The sequence below is a fragment of the Mycotypha africana genome, assembly GCF_025528875.1.
Source record: "Mycotypha africana strain NRRL 2978 chromosome Unknown BDF20scaffold_1, whole genome shotgun sequence".
Lineage (NCBI taxonomy): Eukaryota > Fungi > Mucoromycota > Mucoromycetes > Mucorales > Mycotyphaceae > Mycotypha > Mycotypha africana.
Window position 1 is genome coordinate 2,835,202 of NW_026515725.1, and position 17,717 is coordinate 2,852,918.

At 37.4% G+C, this 17,717-nt stretch overlaps 7 protein-coding genes across 7 annotated transcripts; 3 read left to right on the forward strand and 4 right to left on the reverse strand.

Annotated features, from left to right (window-relative positions):
- Positions 1 to 569: 569 nt before the first annotated feature.
- Positions 570 to 2,290, forward strand: BDF20DRAFT_909543 (uncharacterized protein; the record flags this gene model as incomplete). The annotated part of the gene is made up of 2 exons (XM_053083601.1): positions 570 to 1,993; positions 2,086 to 2,290. 2 exons carry the CDS (start codon positions 570 to 572, stop codon positions 2,288 to 2,290), a joined length of 1,629 nt encoding a protein of 542 aa, XP_052941076.1.
- A 698-nt stretch (positions 2,291 to 2,988) lies between these two features.
- On the reverse strand, positions 2,989 to 3,482 carry BDF20DRAFT_846694 (uncharacterized protein). The gene has a single exon (XM_053079753.1). It carries the CDS (start codon positions 3,395 to 3,397, stop codon positions 3,122 to 3,124), a length of 276 nt encoding a protein of 91 aa, XP_052941077.1. The 5' UTR covers positions 3,398 to 3,482; the 3' UTR covers positions 2,989 to 3,121.
- Positions 3,483 to 3,712: 230 nt separating this feature from the next.
- Positions 3,713 to 6,213, forward strand: BDF20DRAFT_846696 (Na+ dependent nucleoside transporter C-terminus-domain-containing protein). The gene is made up of 5 exons (XM_053079754.1): positions 3,713 to 4,039; positions 4,149 to 4,521; positions 4,618 to 4,971; positions 5,060 to 5,530; positions 5,607 to 6,213. The coding sequence occupies exons 1-5, from the start codon at positions 3,771 to 3,773 to the stop codon at positions 5,928 to 5,930; spliced, it is 1,791 nt and encodes a 596-aa protein (XP_052941078.1). The 5' UTR covers positions 3,713 to 3,770; the 3' UTR covers positions 5,931 to 6,213.
- A 720-nt stretch (positions 6,214 to 6,933) lies between these two features.
- On the reverse strand, positions 6,934 to 7,917 carry BDF20DRAFT_831826 (uncharacterized protein; the record flags this gene model as incomplete). The annotated part of the gene is made up of 5 exons (XM_053078485.1): positions 6,934 to 7,070; positions 7,179 to 7,279; positions 7,349 to 7,413; positions 7,782 to 7,816; positions 7,899 to 7,917. The coding sequence occupies 5 exons, from the start codon at positions 7,915 to 7,917 to the stop codon at positions 6,934 to 6,936; spliced, it is 357 nt and encodes a 118-aa protein (XP_052941079.1).
- Positions 7,918 to 9,588: 1,671 nt separating this feature from the next.
- On the forward strand, positions 9,589 to 11,069 carry BDF20DRAFT_811931 (chaperonin 10-like protein; the record flags this gene model as incomplete). Its single annotated transcript, XM_053076737.1, has 7 exons — positions 9,589 to 9,731; positions 9,807 to 9,837; positions 9,904 to 10,131; positions 10,193 to 10,275; positions 10,341 to 10,361; positions 10,432 to 10,513; positions 10,584 to 11,069. The coding sequence occupies 7 exons, from the start codon at positions 9,589 to 9,591 to the stop codon at positions 11,067 to 11,069; spliced, it is 1,074 nt and encodes a 357-aa protein (XP_052941080.1).
- Positions 11,070 to 12,839: 1,770 nt separating this feature from the next.
- On the reverse strand, positions 12,840 to 14,679 carry BDF20DRAFT_846717 (branched-chain amino acid aminotransferase). Its single transcript, XM_053079755.1, has 4 exons — positions 14,418 to 14,679; positions 13,965 to 14,322; positions 13,684 to 13,857; positions 12,840 to 13,610 (listed from the first exon to the last, which is right to left on the reverse strand). The coding sequence occupies exons 1-4, from the start codon at positions 14,604 to 14,606 to the stop codon at positions 13,255 to 13,257; spliced, it is 1,077 nt and encodes a 358-aa protein (XP_052941081.1). The 5' UTR covers positions 14,607 to 14,679; the 3' UTR covers positions 12,840 to 13,254.
- BDF20DRAFT_846722 (X-domain of DnaJ-containing-domain-containing protein) lies at positions 14,680 to 16,571 on the reverse strand. Its single transcript, XM_053079756.1, has 5 exons — positions 16,231 to 16,571; positions 15,994 to 16,139; positions 15,806 to 15,911; positions 15,137 to 15,720; positions 14,680 to 15,072 (listed from the first exon to the last, which is right to left on the reverse strand). Exons 1-5 carry the CDS (start codon positions 16,472 to 16,474, stop codon positions 14,863 to 14,865), a joined length of 1,290 nt encoding a protein of 429 aa, XP_052941082.1. The 5' UTR covers positions 16,475 to 16,571; the 3' UTR covers positions 14,680 to 14,862.
- Between the last annotated feature and the right edge of the window lie 1,146 nt (positions 16,572 to 17,717).

Genomic DNA, 17,717 nt, shown 5'->3' on the forward strand with positions numbered 1-17,717 from the left:
ATCACTGTGCTACTATGCCATCCATATGTGAAGACATCAGCATAATTTCATAATATTGAAAAAAAGCATAAAGAAAAAGCCTGCTGACCGGTTGGTTTAGGATTTAATGAAGACAATGATGATCACTGATTATCAATCACGTGGTACAGCTTGAAATAGTCCATGAGTATTGACTTGAATCACTATAGACAATTCCCTGTCGATTCTCTGCAAAACCAACATTTGAATTTTAATCAACAAAACGGTAGAGCTCAAATCAAAATGTAAATCCGAAAAAGGGGCAATGTTTATTTGAGTATGCTGCTTTTTCCTGTGTCAAGTAACAGATTTCAATTTATAGTTCTAGCACTTTAAGAAATATAGTTTTAATTCAAATGGGATTAAATGGTTACAGCAAAGCAGCAAGGCAGGGCTAAAGTTCAGGTGGTGCAGAGAAAAAGCATCAAGAAAAAAAAAGTCCCCTTTCACCCCACAGCACATCCTTATTATAACTGCCTTTGTCCTTTTCTACTTTTATCCACTCTTTTTTCTCGGTTATTACTGTTTTTTTAGGTCCTTAATAGTTCTTAATGGCCACTACTACTGTAACTACCAACTGCTACAAGGTCATTTCGAATGAGTACAACGAGAAAGATATTATAGACAAACCACCGATGGTTGTATATGAAAAAACATTTGAAATAGACAGTGCAAGTACAACTACCACGAATAGCCCCATTATATCATCTATTCAGCTTGACGCACTACCTTCTATATGTGCCTGTAACGAACTACTGGATTCAAAATTAACATGTGCAGAATGTCATCAGACTTCATTCAAACAACTTCTATCCGACCTTCGTACAACAGAAACTCAGCTCAAAACGCTTAAATCTGAAAGAGATTCATTGCTTATCAGACGTAGCGAGCTGGATAAGGAATCTTCAGCTTTAGCAATGACAATTAAAGAGAAGGAACAGAATATCCAAACAGCAGTCATCAACATTGAATCATTAAAGCATGATATCATGGTCTTAAAAACTAAATATAGTGACGAAACAAACCAACTGGAAGATATTCAACGATCAAAGGAAAATGTAAAAAGAGAAATTGAAGAGCTTACCCAGCGCTTGTTCGAAGAGGCTAATGCGATGATATCTTTAGAGAAGAGCGAGCAAAAGTTAATCCTGAAGAAAAACGAAGAGTTGGAATCTGATCTGAAATCAAATAAACTGCAATTATCTGTAGCAGAGGATCAATTGAAAGTAATAAGGATGAAAATGGATGAGCAACAACAACAGCAACAACAACAACAGCAACACAAGTCTTCCTTTTCTAATATATCAGAGAATAATAATATTGCAGCAATGGAAAGTAAGGGTTCGATAAACTTACTTACCCGAGCACAGCTAGTGACAAGCTTAATGCACGGAATAGATATCGGATTACATATAGATGTCATTGAAGATGATTCAGCTCTGATGGAGTTCAATGATTTTATACAGCTGTCAAAAAAGACACAACTTAGAAAACTGCATTCCTTGAAATATATGAAGTGTTGCTTACGAGATGATATTGAGCCCTGCCTTCGATTCGGACCCAATCCTAGAATGACCAGTAAAAAGATTATAGATGCTATTTTGGTAAAATCATGCTTCGTGGAAGAGTGCTCTGAGAGCTTCTTTTCAGAACAAGAATCACGGCAAGTCAAAGAGGAAGCCACAGCTACGCTTTGGGAAAGATTCACCACCTCGTCCATCTTCTTTGGCTGCCAAGCGTGTGGTAGAAAGATAAAAGACCCAAAAAAAAGAGCTGAAACATTGAAATACAAATTTAGAATCTCTTACTTTGATGAATGGGCTTGTATCGACCGTTACTGTCGGGATCGATTAATGGCTGTCATTGAATACTACGATTTTGTTCGTCACTTACGCGCTGGCGCATATAAACATCGTTCACTACACGAACTTTATCAAGAGTCGACTCGACTAAAATTACAAGTGTTCCTGGCCAGGTAGGAAGAGGATGGTTTCTCGAACAAGCATGGATTTTTTTCGTGCTCAGTTCAATTTAATTCATTTTTTTTTTTCATAATTTTTGATAAAGGATGGGTACATTGTCCATGGTTTTGCAGAGTTGTGGAATAGGGTCAGAAAAGATAGCAACAGCTTTTCAAGGAGAAAATGTTAATAATAGTAGCACTATTATAACAGATTCTAACTTGGCAGCAGAAAGAATATCCAGCTCAACGGAATCCTCTATTACTATTTCAACCATCAATTCCGCAAGAACATCAACATCCTTTGTTTGATAGACCATGTACAGTTTTGGACTCCTTGTTGATCCTGAGCAGCATGAATGGACCCTTTTTTTTCTTTCTTATTTGTAGGTCCTACCTATGCTTCTCTTGTTCCTCTCTCAACTATAACCTTACACGTATATTTACAAGTTTATTTACATTTCAACTCATTAATGGCGTGTCAATAATTTTAAGAAATAATTAGTTGTTGTATCAATTTTATTCGCTAGTTTCTCTTTTTTTGCCCTTTATACCTATATATTTCGTTTTATCAACTATACTTGACCCATATTTCCGGAGAAAGATACACAAATTACCTTACACTGCTATTACTATTACCATTACTATTTATTATATGCTTAATCTTACTACTACTGACAAATTGTGGAATAATTGTATCCCACTTTTCACTGCTGTTTCCTTTTTGGACAGCAATATAGAGTAAACATTCAGAAATCGCTACCGTGTCCATATAGATTAAAGTTTTTTTTGTTTCTTTTTTGAGAAAATTGGGGACCATTAACTCTAATCAACCTCGAGGTAGATCGTGCATACGTCCACACTATCCCTTTGTCTTTTTGTAATTCCTTCAATAAAGTCAAGGAAATCTATAAGTTTTAAAAAGGAGGCAAGCAACTTCAACAGCTATTGCCCTCCCATCCCCAATTTTAAAATAAAGGTTATGAAGAGTTTAAATTACTATTATGTTACGTCAAAGTCTTTATTAATTTCATACATAGTGAATCAAAATGCATCATGAACGCTAAAAAATATTGCAATAGTACAATATGAATGACGGCGCTTCATGTCAATTGCGTTGTTGGTCCTTTCTGCGATATGATTCTAACCTTGATGGATGGAAGGCACCTTTCCCACAATATCATGTACTCGTTCTTTGGCTACATCCAGTATATCAAGCCCTAACTCCAGATTGTCAGGAATGAAGCTGTGAATCAGGATGACAACATATATTGTTAAGACTGTAATGGCGCAAGACCAAGAAACCTGGACGAACATACTGAAATAGAAATACGCGGATCTAAGTAACAAAGTCCCTTTTTTCAAATTAAATGCATATATATATATATATATGTATTTATTTATAGATGCATGAATCATAGTACTGCATCAAAAAGTAAGGTACTCAAATGAAGTGGTAACAAATCACTGATGCGTTTGATCAACCTCATTAAGGACATCACAGATCGTATCTATTGAATTTATGCATTCATGGATTACTGAAAGGCAGTTGATCATAGCGCTAAAAACACCATTGGTTTTCATAAAAAGGGCAGAAGTCTGACCTTGGAAGTAAAGTGGAGTGCGAGATAACGCAGTCAAGGCTTGCAATGATTTACATGCAGCACACGCACAACTGGTGATTTACAATATAAAAATAAAAATGAATAAATGAGGTTTCAAACAGCTTTGTTCCCTTTATTTTTTTCCACCTGCGTCTTCCAATACGGACTCGTTTTATTCCTGTTATCAGATGAGTGATGCAACTCCTAACGAAGATGACCATCGAACTACTATAGCAATGATGGATAGTAGAAACAACGACACAATATCATCAGAAAAACAGTACGGGACTTCTTCTGATAGAAGAGAACAATATCATTACGAGGTTTCCCATGTTGAAGCTAGTAGTGATAATGGCTCATTTGCAGGAAGACCGCCTATTTTACTTGAAGAAGCTGATGGTCATAAAAAGCAGAGCAAAGCAAAACGCCTAGTCCATCAATACAGAGCATATATACAGTTAGGTTTCCATCATTTTATAGTACGGATAAGAAACTTAGGTGATCAAACATAAGTCTGCAGCAATAATCATCGTGTATACTGATGCTCAACACTAAAAACAATTTAGCTTGATCATATGGCTACTGTTAACTGGTTTCTTGTGCGCTGCTTATTCTTTACAGATCAAGAAGGGATACAATCAAGAGCTTCTCGTATTAGGTATCATTTACCTCTACATATCACTCTATCTTTTATTCAAGCATGTTTCTATACCTATCATTAAGCAACTGTGGGATAGAGCAGCATCAGTCATTTGCTCACGCCTTCATGAGAGCGCACCAAGCAAAGTACGTACATGTGTATATGGATGCATTGTCGTTGCAGTCATTGTGGCAATAGTGTTCGCTATGCCTGAAAAAGAAGAGTCGAAAAGAGTACAAAGACTCATTCCGTGTTTAGGTGTTTTGGTAATTCTCTGCAGTATTTATGCCACATCAAAAGTAAGATGCTGCAAAAAAACAAAGGAATTTAATGATTTAGCCTCAAAGTCTAATTGTTTGATTCCTTGTAACCGTACAAAATATGTGAAAAAATAGCATCGCAAAGCCATCAACTGGAATACGATTATCACAGCCTTTATGTTGCAGTTTTTCGTTGGTTTTTTTGTATTTAAAACATCTGTAGGCCATGATTTATTCCAATGGATAGCAGTTTTTGCTGGGGGCTACTTGGATAAAGCTCTGTTTGGGGCAGAATTTCTGTTTGGAAAGGCAGCCATTGACGCAAATACATTTGCCCTGAACGTGATCCCAGCTATGGTATTTTTCGCATCAACAGTGCAAATTTTATACCATTTGGGAACAATACAATGGGTTTTATCAAAAGTAGCCGTAGTGTTTATAGCTATTCTGGGAGTTTCTGGTGTCGAATCCATTGTTGCTGCATCCACCGTGAGTACTTGTAAATTTTTGATTGTTGAACTTTCAAGGCACGCATAATTGCAAGTGCCCACTAAATAGCTATGATGTCTCTTCAAAGCCATTCTTAGGTGCTTGTGAAAATGCTTTGTTGCTGCGGCCTCTTATTGTTAAGTTCACCAAGTCAGAATTCCATCAGCTCCTCACTTGTGGATTTGCTACTATATCAGGATCCATGTTATACGGTTACATTGCATTAGGTATTTCCGGCCAAGCCTTACTGACCTCCTGCATTATGTCTATACCTTGCTCTATTGCCGTATCAAAATTACGATATCCAGAAACAGAAGAATCTGTTTCGAAGTACGGCTTGAGCATTCCTGACGACAAGAAAAATCAAACCCACGGTATATTGCATGCTATCGGCGTTGGAGCCGAGATAGGTATGCATATATCGCTTGTTTTGGCGGCCAATATCATTGCAATATTAGCTTTGCTGCAAGCTACAAATGCATTGTTGACGTGGCTAGGGAATTTTGTCAACATCCATGAGCTAACACTCGAGGTGATAACAGGATATATATTTGTACCGGTAGGCATAGTAGACAGTGACAAATTTTTTACTTTTAATCTTCTAATGTGTATATATGGTATACTTGATGTTGAAGATTGCCTGGTTGATAGGAACAGATACTAAGGACATAGTAATTGTGGGAAGATTAATGGCTGTAAAGATTTGGTCAAATGAATTTCTTGCCTATCAACAATTGGTGAGCATTTACAAGGGTCAATTGTCAACTAGATCAGAAATCATTGCAACGTATGCCTTATGTGGTTTCGCCAACTTTGGCACTGTCGGTATGCAAGTGGGTGTTTTAAGCGCATTGGCACCGTCAAGATCAGCTGATGTAACTGAATTAGTAATATCGGCTCTGATTTGCGGTTCATTTAGCACTTGGTTATCTGCTGCAATAGCGGGCATGCTCATATGATACGCTCTCAATTAGATGGACTTTGTTCTCTTAAACATAAAAACCTAAAAGGTCAACCCATTGTTTACTCTTTACCAAACATTATGTACACCCTTTGCCAAAATAATAGTATAATATTTGTACTTAGGCCTATGTTTTGTTATATATTGTACATAATCTATATTAGAAGCAGTATATATAGGCCGAGGTAGAATGCATACTCTACCTGGTTGTACGTACTCGAGTATTGTAGTTGTTATCTCATCAAAAACGTCACAGATGTTAGTAGCTGATGCTCAGGAGGTCGTTCTAAAACCACAGTAGCAGAACATTTAACAAAAGATAGTTTATGCGTTTGTAACGTCATTAAGCTAACCTTTAAGGGACTTGCATTAGAGCATGATCACTATGAACACAGGCGCTGCCACGCTCGATTGAAAAGTTCCTTAACGTCAGATGCTGCATTGATAGCTGTAACTTGATTACTATGCCCATCGCTTGCGAGCATAGGACCATCATTACCAACATCATGCCCGAAGCAGAGCAATCTCGCCTCCTTCAAGAACTTGAGAACTGGTGTTTCACCTTCGATTGCACAGAGATTCGGAAGAAACACTAACGAGAAAATAAGCTTTGTCAACTGCTGCAGCCAACTGCCGAAGCGATCGATAAGATGTTAGTGTCTGCTTCTTAGGGTTTTATGGAGACATAGAGCCAAACCATCATCAGAGAACTATTAACTCCAAGTCTAACATAGGTTACCACTGCATCAAGCTTAGAACAACAGCAATAACAGCTGATTTGAATCAAGATTTGAATGAAAAGTATGAACATGGTAGCTAGAAGAACACGTGTCTTAATCGATTCCGCTGCAAATGCGCCTGAAGAAAACGAACGGCTTCTGACAGCATACGACGGTAATTTATTTTGACTCTGGTGCATGCGTGTATTAGCAAGCCGGTTGTCTTCCCCATTATTAAGGCCTGAAGGATCAAGGGATTTCCAACTCTCCAAATTCCCATCATCATGGGCTATCTGAAGAAATTTCGATAAGCGACAAATCCTTTGACCTGCTCTTAGTTAAGTAAAAAAGCTCGGCTTCGACGTTAATCGAGTTCTTAATACAAAGCCTAAACAATAATCTTCGATATAATTTCGAATCTAGGAAAGCAATATAAAATAAGCTCGAAGAAAGGGGGTATTAGATCAAAATACCAAGTTTTACTCACGAATAAATAATGTTTACAATCAACAGCAAGCGATCCGTACTTCTGTCGAGATGTGATTGGTTTGTGTCAAAAATAATAGGTATAAATGACATTACGAGCCACTGGATCACTAGTAGAACAAGTGTGAAGATTTCGTATGAACTATAAAGCGTCAAACAGAATTTATTATAGTACCGTTTGAGAATGGAGAGCAATGAACTGGTTGCTTACCTTAAAGCAATGACTTCCCAAAGAGACAGGCAAAGTGGGTGGGATGGTGAAAAGACGAATAAAGACTAACGTTCAAATATTATTTGAATAATATGTTGAATATTTTGACGGTGCAAATTATAAAATTCTCGAACAACTGACAGAATCGCTTTTACTTTGTGCTTGTGCACCTTATTATACAACTCGCGTATAGTGCATGTTTCGATCATATCAATTGGCAACCATTAATTTCGAAGATGCGTATAGGAAGCTAGTGTTGTGCCTGCAGGGTGCTAATGATTTGTCTGTTTCTCTAGCTATCCTAGTGTCATCCTGCAGCTGATTGTCTTCTGGTATAGATCAAGAAAAGCTTGGTATTCGATGAAAAGTAGAGAATGGGAAAATTATACTTGAACTACTTCAAATAGAATCTCATTTTTCTTCGATTGCTTACAGGTAAGGATATATCAGATTCCAAAGACAATATCTCTGGAATAAATTATGTATCCCAATGCTCTTTAAAAAGATGCATTAATGTATAATCGTATGAAACAGGATATTATACATATACCTTTAAAGCCAAATGTCATTATTGGATGGGCGAACCATTGCACCATCTTCGCCGTTGGCTGTTAATACTTCCATTATTCATAGTCATTGAACACTTAGAGATGAGACTAGATATGTTGATTACCCTTTATGTATTAAAATCTAGATGATAAAGAATACATCTTGTCAAACTTCCAGCTTTGGAGCCGCAACAAGAAATAAAGTGGGTTTGTTCTGTCTTAGACCTGAAGAGGTATACTGGTCGATACAGGCCTTACTTATGGGCCCATAAATCTGTTTGAGAAAATAGGCGGCGATCGTAATCCAGGCTATACTCAATCATAGTTTGGATTGTTTAATCAGACTATATTGAAGAACTAACAGAATATCATTGTACTCTAATGGATACATGTTAACCAAAATTTGAAATTTTGGAAGTCAAGAGAAGATAGCAAAGAAGTCAAATTGTTTCTTTGTCCTTTGTAAATGATATTTAGTTTGTAAGTTTTATTGATATAAGTCGAGCTTTTCATTCATTAAACTTTCTATGAGGCTTCCGCTTGTTTTCTCAGGGTTCTCAATAAAATAAACTTGATACTACAGAACAGGACCAACCACAAGAGGTTGAGAAGCCATTTGGTCATAAAAAGAAGGAAACAAAAATAAAAAGTAGCTAGTTATTACTGTATCCAACACGAAGCTAAAACGAAAAAGATATCAAACCTAAAAACAGTTCAGTGGAAAACAGAGAGAAGAGCCTGGAAGTTCATCACCAGCGAGTGAGAAAAAAAATAATCTTTACTAGCATATCGAGCATGAGGTGAGGGATGATATCATACTTGGATTGAAAAGGCATCAAAAAACAGCAGTTGAATGATAAAGCTACATTATTTCTGTTATGGCCTAAGATGGAACGTATCCGTAACATGAATTTGGATAAAAAAGCAACATATCATCACGATAAGACTAGGCTGTTTATTCTACCGTCATTAAGGCATCAGTACAAGCATTGCCATAGAAGGAATCAAAGAAGAACAACACCATAAAACCGAAAAACTCCTCAAGAAAATCTCACAGCCTTTCAGTGAGACGTATAAACAAATACGCATGCTTATTAGTATGCACGAATTTGAAGTGTTGAAAAGCTTTTCAAACTGTGGCTTTTATTTATTGCACAGTCGTTTTGTAAAGTGAATTTAATGTTTTGGGTCCGTTTCAAAAGACTGCCGTTTTGATAAGCTGGGTAAATCAGCTTTTTGTTTGGAAAATGCCAACTGTTTCTTGATACTGCATAAGACTACGTATCATGTAGATTTTTTTTTTATTTACCTGTACAAAAGTGCACCTACAAGCTGATGAACATTTGTTTCAGCTTCTAATACCGGTAGGCTTATTGATCAATCTATTGTGCTGATTTTCGCGTCGTATCATGCATTCTATCGTTGCTTGATCGATTTGTGCAGATTGCTCAGCATTATCGACTGTCACAGAAACGGATGAACTGCAGCTTTCAAACTATTCTAACTCTATGTGTGCGGCGATCATAACCGGAGAATCTTAATTCCAGCAAAAGAGTTTTGTACACCAACGCCTGGTGATGTTTATTTAGGCAACATTTGAAAGTTTCAATTGTTTTCCTTTTTTTGTGTTCTCTTTCACCTCGATTTGTTGCCGTACTTGATGAAAAAAGCTCAAACTATATGATGATAAACATGAAGGAGGAAACATTTATTGGTTATGCTGCTTTACAACCTTTCGTCTTGGACGATCTAAAAACTCATTTGCAGAAATATGAATTCAAGCCTCGTCCACTTGAGGATGATGAAGTAGAAATTCAGGTCTCAGCTTGCGGAATGTAAGATTAAAAATAACCGCACTTGATTTTATAATAGCGACATAGTTCAGTTATTGACAATAACGGTATCTTTAGCTGTGGTTCTGATATACATCAGATCACAAATGTAAAAGTCATAAACAGACCGTCGTAACAGTAAAATGGACACTAAAAGTCGGATTCGTTTATGTAGGGCTGGAAACGGGCCAATTACCCTTTAATTGTTGGACATGAGTTTATAGGAACAATAACAGCTCTGGGTAAGGACGTGAAACAGTTATTGTTAGGACAACGTGTCGGTGTCAGCCCTGTTTGCAGATCATGCGGAGAATGTGAGCAATGTAAGAATTCCTTTGGCCAGTTATGTCCAGCAAAAGTAACAACTTACAATGGGCAATATAAAAATCACCCTACCTTTGGTGTAAGTGGCATCATCGTCCGGAAACGTCATAGTCCACAGATAATAACAGTATTATAATTAGGCCTTTGCAAATAAAGTAAGAGTACAAGCAGCTTGGGCTATTCCCATCCCTGATGCTATCAGCGATGAAGAAGGTGCACCTCTGTAAGTCTTTCAAATGTATACTAAATTCAGGTGATTACAAGCTTTGACTAACCAATTTTGTGCAGATTGTGTGCGGGAATAACCACGTAAGTTTCCGGTATAGCAATTGTTTGGTATAATCCTTCAGATACATTAAAAATTGTATATTACATTCAGTTATGCGCCATTCAAGCACAATAATATTGCCGATGGAAGTGCTGTGGGTGTTGTTGGAATTGGTGGGCTCGGCCATCTTGCAGTAAGTACTGCTTCAGAAGTGCAACCCTCGAGAGAAAAAGTAAACGATCTCATCATTGTTCTATTCAAAGATTCAATGGGCCAAAGCCTTCAAGTGTGAGAAGATTCTCGCTATATCTTCAAGTATGCGGAAGCAATCAGATTCTCTAAAGCTCGGTGCAACCGATTTCATTGTCCTTAACAGTGACGGAGATTTCGATGACAAATATAAACGCACATTGGACATGCTTGTAGTTTGTGGTTCAGGACGATCTACAAACTGGGGAAAACTAACCGAGTTTATTAAACCACGTGGTAAAATGATTTTGTTGGATGTACCAGAAGAACCTATTGTGCTGCCACCGGCATCATTCATCTATCAAAATATCAGTTTAATTGGCAGTTTTGTTGGCAGTAATGATGATTTAAAAGATATGTTAGCTTTAGCCGCTCAAACTGGTGTTCGTCCATGGATCCAAAAGGTCGGTGGATCTTTAGAAGGGGTTATGGCAGGTGTTACGGATTTAATACGTGGTAAAGCACATTACCGAATTGTTCTGAGCCACAAAGAGGAATAGGATAGAATGCAATGATTAATGTGCAAGACGAACAATGAAAACATATTTGTAACTGCATGAGCTATTATATAAACAGGCTTCGGTTTCCATCAAGATAATATATCCTTAGCGTTCTCTTTACTCCTGGGCTTTTCATTGTTGTTGTGTTCTTTCAAATTATTAGGTGTCCCTTCATTAACATTTGAATTGATTGCTTCCGTTTCATAGTTTTACGTCAACAGCCCATCGAATTCTCGTGAGAGCTAGTTCTTTCCTTTTAAAGCCTTCAGGAAAGGTACAATCAGAAGGACAATTAAATAACTGTAATCAATAAGCGAAAACGAACTACCGCTACTATAATAAACCCATGCAGAGTCAAGCTGGTGGAATCAGGACAACAGCCAAGGCTGCCACAGAAAATTTTCAAGACATGCAATACTTTGATCAAGCCAATATCAACGAAAAAGACGTTCTCAACACCATAGACTAAGATTAGACGATGGGCGGTTTTTTTGCATTTGCAATTGCGAAATTACTGGCCAGGAAGCAAAAGAATGGCCCCGATCCGCCACTTGGAAGAACCAGAAGAGAGTGAGAAGGTCTTGGCATTCTCTCTCAAGACAGTGTAGAAAGTCAACAAAACCAAGTTTAATAAGCAGGCATCAAAAGTGCCATCAGGCCTGGATATGGAAGAAATAAAGCGAGCAGTCCTAGTGACACCTTATTGGCCAACGCAATACTGGCTTCCCATAATATTTCAGATGACGGATAAAAAAAACGATGATTCTCCCCATTAAACGGACTGCATGGCTGTTATAACCAGATCTATGCTGTGGTATTTTTCACACCTCCTATCATATATGATACGAATTAGACACACATTTAAATACTAGACACGTTAATAGGATCGTAAAATGATATTAACACCTGTACACGTCACCTTGTATTCTGAAAACATACGTATAATATAATGCTGCATTCTTACTGATTTGAGAATTTCAGGAACGAGTATTTTAATTCCTTTCTTTTTTTATTTTTCTTTCTTTTCCTTCTTCCTTTTGTTGTCAAATACAAACATCCAGTTCGCTATGAACACTCCACTCTCGCATTTTTAGTATATAATAAAAAGACTGAAGGCGACTTATTTTACCTTACAGTTTTCACCAATTATAAGTCGCGTTCACAGCTACAAATAAACCTCAAATATCACACAAATCTGTCATACAACGTTCTTGATTCTGCAGAAGACGAAGAATACAAAAAGATTGAAGAAAACAATTTCAATAGACTTTCACCCCACAAAGAAGTTTGCACACCTTGCGAAATATTATGGTGAAGATGGGGTTCTTGACCTCACTACAGCTAATATTCCAAGAAGATTTTCAAAGCATTTGACTTCTATGGAAGCAGAGAGCAATATACCAGTACAACCTTTGGTCACGCTTGAAGAACGAGAAATGTTATTGGATATTTCAAAATGCTAGAACACAGCTGGTGAAGATGAAAAAGATAATGAATGACTTTATCGAAACAACTTTGGCAAAATTAGAAGAAATACAGATAACCCTGTTGTATCCAAGATACTACTGCACGTCTCAAACTACAGAACGACTTCAGTATCTGCTTGACAATCTGACACACATCTACTTGGACACCCGCTTGCGGCTAAGATCTCATCATTCTCATGATAGTTTTAGTTCAGTTGTATTAATATAGAAGTACCATTCTCAACAAACTTAAATAAAGAGTAACTTTGTTGTGCTCAATCATTTTACTGTCTTATTTTTTGTTTGTAAGTCTTTAACTAATTGGATATATCAAACCCGAAATCAATTATACCCTAGTTTCATGTAGACAAGCTTGACTGATCAGCATTATTAATTTATAGCCACAAATTAAATATATATACAAATAGTCGAAAACATTGCAAAAAGCAAAGTACTATGTAATAATTCAGTTAACCACACTATGATTAAGTGCAATATTTGGTTTTAGCCAACATTCATTTTTTTGTAACAGCCAATTTCATTTTTGTGCAATTCAGGATAATTTTGATGACAAAAAGTACGATAGATGCTGCGAAATACGCTGAAAAAGCACATCGTATGAATCTTTGATTTATTTTCTATTCAATTATGTACATAACATGCAGTTTGGAAAGGTGTTTATGTAAAATATGTAAGATCAAATTCTATGTCCCAATAAATTACAACCCTTCCTTTGGCCACATCCACTCAAAAGTATCCTCGATTTCGCCAGATTGAATACCACGGTATTCGTTATAGAGTCTCTTAAAACCTTCGCCAAGATCAGTCTGTTCTTCAGTACCAATTCTTATTGTTTGATCCCCTCGAACAATTTTCTTCACAGGTGTAATGATGGCAGCTGTGCCGCAAGCAGCTACTTCTGCAAATTTACCTTCCACAACTTCAGCAAATGTAATTGGTCTTTCTTCAACTTTCCAGCCTAATTTAATAGCGATATCTTCGAGCGATAAACGGGTAACAGATCGCAGGATTGAATTTGAGTCGGGTGTTACGAAGGTTCGCACGCCTTTATCATCTGTGCAAAGAGAAAAAGAAAGTCGTCTCAATACATATTGTTGTGGATTCAAATTATGGCATAAAAGATTTACCAGGATAAGTAAGAGCCACAAAGTTGGAAGTGGAGAATTCATCGATATAAGTATGAGTCTTTGAATCCAAGTGTAGAGTCAGAGCGTAACCATCTTTTTTAGCTTTCATAATGTGGCTGAAGGTGGGTGCATAATTGCCGCCTAATTTAGTTCCACCGGTACCATTGGGTGCACCTGTGTGATGAAGAAAGAGAGCAATGGTATGTCAGCATTTCGTACTACAATTCCCTGTCCGGAATTTCGGCTTATTTACAAAAAGTCAATTTTCAGGAAAAACTTACTCCTATCGAAATCTTCAATAACAATGGCATCGACAGGTTTCACACCTCCAGTATAAAAAGCACCTACTGGCATGGCAAAAACTATGAAAGTGAATTCTGGAGCAGCACCCATACCAATATAAGGGCCACTACCAAAGAGGAGAGGACGAATATAAAGTGAACCACCTGTTTCTTTCGGAGGAACATATTCGAGATTAGCTTCCACGCAACGACGAACAGCCTCAACAAAGAGCTCTTCAGGAATGTTCGGCATAAAAGCCATATCTGCACTGCGGTTCATTCTAGCGGCATTGATGTAAGGGCGAAATATACGGACACGGTTTTCGCTGTCACGGAAAGCTTTCATGCCTTCAAAGCACTGATGTGAATGAAAAAAAGGCAGGCATACTGTGAGTCTTCTATTCAATCAACAACATTTGCATTTTACTACGTGAAACAATGTCAAAACATTACCTGTTGACCATAATTAAGACCAGTTGCACACATGTGAACGTTTAGCATTGGATTCGTTTCCATTGTACCTTTATCCCATCCCGATTCTTCAGTCCAAGTATATTTGACATATCCATTAATGTCGCGATACTGAAAACCCATCGTAGAAAAGTCAAAAGTAGTGGATGGCAATGTTGCTGCTTTAGTCATACTGCTTTATTGTTCAGAAAATTATAATACAGAGAAATAGTTATGTTACAGATTTATATTGAAAGAAAAATTATTATGGTGATGATGAAAATAGAAAAGAAAAGACAAATGTGTATATCGTAATGGTATTAAATATGCGGAAATCAATAACTGGGAAGTTCTGGGCCAATAAGCAATTAGATGACTCTTTTTCACTCACGCTGTAGGTGAAAACAGAGTTAGCGGGCCTTCTGTCTGACTGGCTGTCAATTCAGTTTTATTGCTGTTGCTGCGATGATTCTCCTGCGTCCGTTACTGGTTCATCGGCCGTGACAGATCGGTATATTGTACCAATTAAACCGAGTACGTGGACGCGATTTGCCAGTTGCTCCTTTGTGCATTTAGAGTCTTTCAGAACTCGATCACATACATCTCGTAGTACGCTTTCGATTTCTAATTTCGAGCCTCTCCAAATAGCTTCCAAACCCTATAGAAAATCTTCAATATTTTTGCTGCCTAATTATGACTAACGAGGGTAGGTAAGGTCTTACCTTTGTTGCAGCTGCCTCCTCCAATTTGGCTCTTTCCTCTTCTGACAGACCTTTCTCCTCAGCTTTTTGAAGCTCACCGAACGTAGATTGTAAATCATATGCAGTTCTGAGAGTCCCAACAGTCTGACTAAAAATGTATCCTTTTTCCTTCATGCTGTAAAACATTCCACCGAAACCGAACATCGATTTCTTACCACTGTACTGATTTACTTTACTGGTATATGTGTGTCCAATGGTATGCAGCAATTCAACGCCATGATTCTCCACCTTGAGGTCATCCACTTCATGAAGAATCATTTGTTTAAACTTCTCCTCACCATGCGTTTCATATAAATCAATTTTATGAATCAACTTTTCGCATAATGCTTCCACTCGTTTGGTTCGAGCCTCTTCCTTTTCTTTTTCCAACTTGGCCATATGGGCTTCCTTTTCAGCTTTTTCTTCAGGTGTTAACTCATGACCCTCGTTCTCTTCTTCTGCTGTCTCTAATGCTTCTCTCATGTCCTTTCCTATTGATATTTCACCAATGATATCAACAAATCTATCTCCACCGAATGACTGTTTGAAGAAATCCTCGGGATCAACTTCCAGTGATGAAGTGAAAATGGAAAAAAAAAAATGGCTGGTTTTAGGGTCTTCTTCAGTCATGATATATCTAAGTGAGCTTACCAAATCCTCCATCGGGCTTTACGCCATTCTCTTCACCATATTCATTGTACCTCTTTCTCAACTTGGAATCGGAAAGTATTTGATAAACTTCTGATAGTTTCTTAAACTACCGTGTTCAAGAGCCGTAAATGATAAGTAGACAACCCCGCAGTCATAATGGAACACTCTCTAGCCAACCCAATCTTTACCTTCTCTTCTGCTTCAGGATCATTTCTGTTTTTATCCGGATGAAATTTGACGGCAAGCTTCCGATACGCTTTTTTGATTTCTTCTTGGCTAGCATTCACATTCACGCCAAGCAATTCATAATATTCTGTAGACACAGGCTTTTCGTCTACAAGTAAACATCCACATGATGCAGAAAGGGTCAATATCATCATACTAGAAATTTACCATTTCAACAGCAGCTCTTGAGAAATTCTTACCTGAGCCTTTCCTTCTTGTAGTTGGTTTTGACTTTGTGTTGCTTTCTTTTTTCTTATTTGTCGTTGGTTGTGTTGATGGATCGGTTACTACATATGAGTTCACCTCATTGCAAGCCCAACATTTTACCGACGCTGTCTGTCCAATTGAAACACCCTCTGGGTAAAACTCAATAGGTGTGATGCACTTCTTGCAGGAAGTTTTGATATAAGGTTCTGGTTTTCGCGAGTCAAATATTCTTGTCATTGCTCCCTTCCAAAGTTGAGTAGTTCAAATGTTGAAAGAAAAAAGAAACAGAAAGGAAACGTTCCTCAATCCCGGGGTTAGAAAAAGATGATAATCTCCACATTTTACCTTGTCTGTACAATTTAGCAAAAAAAAAAGTATGACCATTTTCCAGCATGTGATTCTTGTTTCAAGCTGAAAAAATGGAGTCGCCCTTTTGTTAGCGCACTATGTGAATGAAATGCTTTCTATAAATTCTATTTTCAACACGATAAAAGTCTGTTTTTCTTTCTAATTTGGTGACTGTAAAATATAAGTGTTCATTGACCATTTATTGAAGCTTTTGGCAGTTTCACTGACAAGGTACAACAATACAAATAACGACTAAAGACATAGCATGCGTTTTGGCAGATTTTAGCTGCTTGTTTTCAAAGGTTGATCTCAATTTAATCAATGTTCATGAGTCCTGTGAGCGCTGATAACAATACGTAGTAACCAACTATTATTACAACAGCAATTGCTCTATTGTAGAAGAGAAGTTCTCAAGAGGAAACAAGAAACAGCCTCACGTATCAAAACGCTGTCTGTTTTGACCAGTATTTTAGATATTTTTGCATAATGTTGGGAGAGTTCAAGAACAGGGAACTTGTCAGTGAAAACGAAGCAGCTTTAAATGACTAAATACGTGGTCCTAATGGAACCAAGAACCAACGCTGTAGGCAATTGATAAGTCTGACTAACTTTCTTTACCTCGTGTAAAGTCAGTCGTAGTTGTCAGGAATAGAAGTTACTATTATTGTTGAATCATTTCTATCAGTTTTACTATTTTTCATTTCCTTTCGACATTATCACTATGCCTTTACAAAAGTCTTTCCTTGCTTTGCTTAAAAAGTAAGACAATCCAACCAACCATACCATAGAAACTGTTTCAGTTGTCAGACGTCGGATCTAAAGCAGACCCAACTTTTTTTCTTTTTTTTTTTTTTTTTTGTGTGTAATCCGTCGTAAATCCAGAAAGCGTTCTCGAATTATATGTGCATTTGATGGATCAATGATGGTTTTCTTCTTTCTTCGTGTTTTGTTACGAAAGTCAGTTTTTATAATTCAGTTTCTGCCTTTCTCTTCTTCTCAGCTCAACCTTAGGAAGATGCTGAGATCCGTTAAAAGACATAGCCATTTTATAGGCTATCGATGGCCACTCGTTGTTTCTTGTTCAATTCTCTTTACTACAATGCTCTACTTGGAGAACCAGCAGAAGCAGAGG

What these genes read in the sequence shown, in the direction of transcription:
- BDF20DRAFT_846694 (XM_053079753.1), bottom strand. Translation starts at nt 3,397, where the DNA reads ATGATTCATGCATCTATAAATAAATACATATATATATATATATATGCA.
- BDF20DRAFT_846696 (XM_053079754.1), top strand. Translation starts at nt 3,771, where the DNA reads ATGAGTGATGCAACTCCTAACGAAGATGACCATCGAACTACTATAGCA. An exon ending in GTATTTATGCCACATCAAAA is followed by an intron (nt 4,522 to 4,617) that starts GTAAGATGCTGC and finishes GTGAAAAAATAG; the next exon opens with CATCGCAAAGCCATCAACTG. An exon ending in CCATTGTTGCTGCATCCACC is followed by an intron (nt 4,972 to 5,059) that starts GTGAGTACTTGT and finishes GTCTCTTCAAAG; the next exon opens with CCATTCTTAGGTGCTTGTGA.
- BDF20DRAFT_846717 (XM_053079755.1), bottom strand. Translation starts at nt 14,606, where the DNA reads ATGACTAAAGCAGCAACATTGCCATCCACTACTTTTGACTTTTCTACG. An exon ending in TATTGAAGATTTCGATAGGA is followed by an intron (nt 13,858 to 13,964) that starts GTAAGTTTTTCC and finishes TTCATCACACAG; the next exon opens with GTGCACCCAATGGTACCGGT. An exon ending in TGTGGCTCTTACTTATCCTG is followed by an intron (nt 13,611 to 13,683) that starts GTAAATCTTTTA and finishes CTCTTTGCACAG; the next exon opens with ATGATAAAGGCGTGCGAACC.
- BDF20DRAFT_846722 (XM_053079756.1), bottom strand. Translation starts at nt 16,474, where the DNA reads ATGACAAGAATATTTGACTCGCGAAAACCAGAACCTTATATCAAAACT. An exon ending in AAAGCCCGATGGAGGATTTG is followed by an intron (nt 15,721 to 15,805) that starts GTAAGCTCACTT and finishes CATCACTGGAAG; the next exon opens with TTGATCCCGAGGATTTCTTC. An exon ending in AGGAGGCAGCTGCAACAAAG is followed by an intron (nt 15,073 to 15,136) that starts GTAAGACCTTAC and finishes GATTTTCTATAG; the next exon opens with GGTTTGGAAGCTATTTGGAG.